The sequence below is a fragment of the Mastomys coucha genome, unplaced genomic scaffold, assembly GCF_008632895.1.
Source record: "Mastomys coucha isolate ucsf_1 unplaced genomic scaffold, UCSF_Mcou_1 pScaffold3, whole genome shotgun sequence".
Lineage (NCBI taxonomy): Eukaryota > Metazoa > Chordata > Mammalia > Rodentia > Muridae > Mastomys > Mastomys coucha.
This window is the reverse complement of record NW_022196909.1, coordinates 28519764-28522424: the sequence shown is the minus strand read 5'-3', so window position 1 is coordinate 28522424 and position 2661 is coordinate 28519764. Positions and strand designations below refer to the sequence as shown.

At 42.9% G+C, this 2661-nt stretch overlaps 1 protein-coding gene across 1 annotated transcript in view; it reads right to left on the bottom strand.

The window, feature by feature from the left end:
- The window catches only part of Dnajc12 (DnaJ heat shock protein family (Hsp40) member C12), an 18909-nt gene extending 17492 nt beyond the window's left edge, over positions 1-1417 (bottom strand). Inside the window, exon 1 of the mRNA XM_031347520.1 lies at positions 1234-1417. Coding sequence (XP_031203380.1) covers positions 1234-1311 — 78 coding nt within the window. The 5' untranslated portion in view covers positions 1312-1417. The remainder of the gene's footprint in view (positions 1-1233) is intronic.
- Between the last annotated feature and the right edge of the window lie 1244 nt (positions 1418-2661).

Sequence of the window (2661 nt, the reverse complement as noted above, 5' to 3'; positions counted from 1 at the left end):
ATATATATATATATATATATAAACTGTCACATGCAAAAGGGACTGCAGTAAGCATAATTTGGGGGGGTTGGTTTGATTTGGTTTGGAGGAGGGACCCTGAGAATTACAGTACATAAGTCAACCATCTGGGTGTCTTAAGTGACTCCATCTTGGGCCGAAGATCTGGTCCATCCCAACATACAAACATTCAATGAATAAAACATGAATTTTAAATAAAATTGTATATATGCTAGGATATTTCTTTACACTAAGTATAACTATAGATGTTTTCAAAATTGCCCTTGTGGCTGGGCATGGTGGCACATGCCTTTAATCCCATCACCTGTGAGGCAGAGGCAAGTTATGCTTGTGAACAACTCAAGAGACCAGCCTGATCTACATGGTGAGATGGTGGAGTTCCAGGCCAGACAGGGCTACATAGTGAGACTCTGTCTCAAAAACAAAACGAAACAAAACAAAAAAGTAATGCAGGCTATAGGACAGAATAAGTATCCCTATACAGCCAAATGGAACCCAAATACACATACATACATACATACATACATACATACATACATACAAACACATATGCATATAAAACAAAAATAATAAGTATTTAAAAGAATAACACATTTGTCTCAATTATATGATGTCTAAGGAAAGCACTGATTTCTTTAAAAGAAAAAATCTCCCGCCAGGTACGACATCTAACTTGATTTAAGTGGTTTGAAGTTACAATGGTATTTAACACAATTTGAAGTTATCATGGTACTATAAAATCCTTGAGATTTTTCTCTGAACGAGGAGACTTACAGACAGGTGGCCTCGCCTCCTGAGTTCTAAATCGCAGCCTTTTCTAAGGCAGTGGCTCTCAACCTTCCAAATGCTGCAACCCTTTTGACCCCCCCCCAACCATAAGATTATTTCGTTGCTACTTCATAACCGTCATTTTGCCGCTCTTATGAATTGTAATATAAATATTTGGTGCGCAAGATACCTGATATGCGACCCCCAAGTCGGTAGCAACCCGCAGGTTGAGAACCGCTACTCTAAATAAATAAAAAAACTGCCTGTATGTGGTCCCTCTCCCAGCTAATACTTTCAAGTTCGGAGTCCTTTCCTCGAATTAACCAGCAAGCATGCCTTTCTCCGAGCCGAAACTCCTTTTAAAATGGTACGAGGTTGGAGTGCCAGGAGCAGGAGATGTGGCTGATCTCAAAGGCGACCTGGTTGAGAACCTGCAACCCTGCTTACCGAGGAGAGCTCGTCGCATCCCAGTAAGGCGTAGTAGTCCTCGCTGCCCTCCGGCCTGTAGTTCAGGATCGCGTCCATTTACAGCGGATGAGTCAGTCCTCTCCGACGCCACGGACACTGTGAGCTCCCGGGCAACAGCAAAGCTCTTTACATTTCAGCAGGACTTTCCAAACCAGCGAGCACCCAGACGTCAACCCAGCTCTTTGCAAACACAGCGTCTCATTGGCTGTTTGCCCAGGAGCTGCCATGCGGGGCTGCTGGGATCTGTAGTTTGGGGTTTGTTGTTGGTTGCGGTTGTGGTTTTTTGGTGGTGTTTTGGTTTGCTTTGCTATGCTCTTTGCTTTTTGCTTTCATTGAAAAAAAGTTTTTCATACAATATATATTCTGATTATGGCTTCCCCAGTCCCAACTCCTTCCATTTCCTCCCCTCTTCTTCACCCATCCAACTTCACGCCCTCACGCCCTCTCTTTTTTTTTTCTTCTCTCTTCAGAAAACAAAGGAAAAAAAAAAACTAAAATAAAAGACTATGTAGAAAAATAAAAGAAGAAACACGCTGGGTGGTGGTGGTGGCGCACACCTTTAATCCCAGCACTTGGGAGGCAGAGGCAGGCAGATTTCTGAGTTCGAGGCCAGCCTGGTCTACAGAGTGAGTTCCAGGACAGCCAGGGCTACACAGAGAAACCCAGTCTCGGAAAAAAAAAAGGGGGGGGGTATAAAAAAAAAGAAGAAGAAGAAACACACAGAGACAAAATCTATAAAACACACACACACACAAACTGGTTACATGTCTCCTGCTGGGCAGGGAGCTTACCCTTAAGTGCACCTAATATACTCAGTGAGACTCCGCTAGAGAGAACTACTTTTTTCCTTGGTAAACGGATGTCAACTGGAGATAGCTTGTTGGTTAGAGATGGGAGACTGTGACCGCTTTCCCCCACTGAGGGCTGGGACCCAGTCAGGCTTGAGCATGTGCAGGCTTTGTGTGTGCCGCCACAGTCTCTGTGAGTTCCTATGTGCACCCGTGGAGTTTTGAGTGTTGACATGTGATTTTTTTTTCCTACAAGCTGATCAGAGGTCAGGTTTGTTTTTTTTTTTTAAAGATTTATTTATTTATTTATTATATGTAAGTACATTGTAGCTGTCTTCAGACACACCAGAAGAAGGTATCAGATCTCATTACAGATGGTTATGAGCCACCATGTGGTTGCTGGGATTTGAACTCAGGTCGTTCAGAAGAGCAGTCAGTGCTCTTACCCGCTGAGCCATCTCTCCAGCCCCAGGGGTCAATTTTTTAAAAACTCCCCTATTTATTGTTGCTCTGTTACCTAGGTAGCTCTTTTTTTTTTTTTTTAAGAGACAGAAGAAAATGTGAAGCAAGATTTTAAGGTTTGTTAGATAGAAAGAGTGGGTATTTTTCCAAGTGTCTA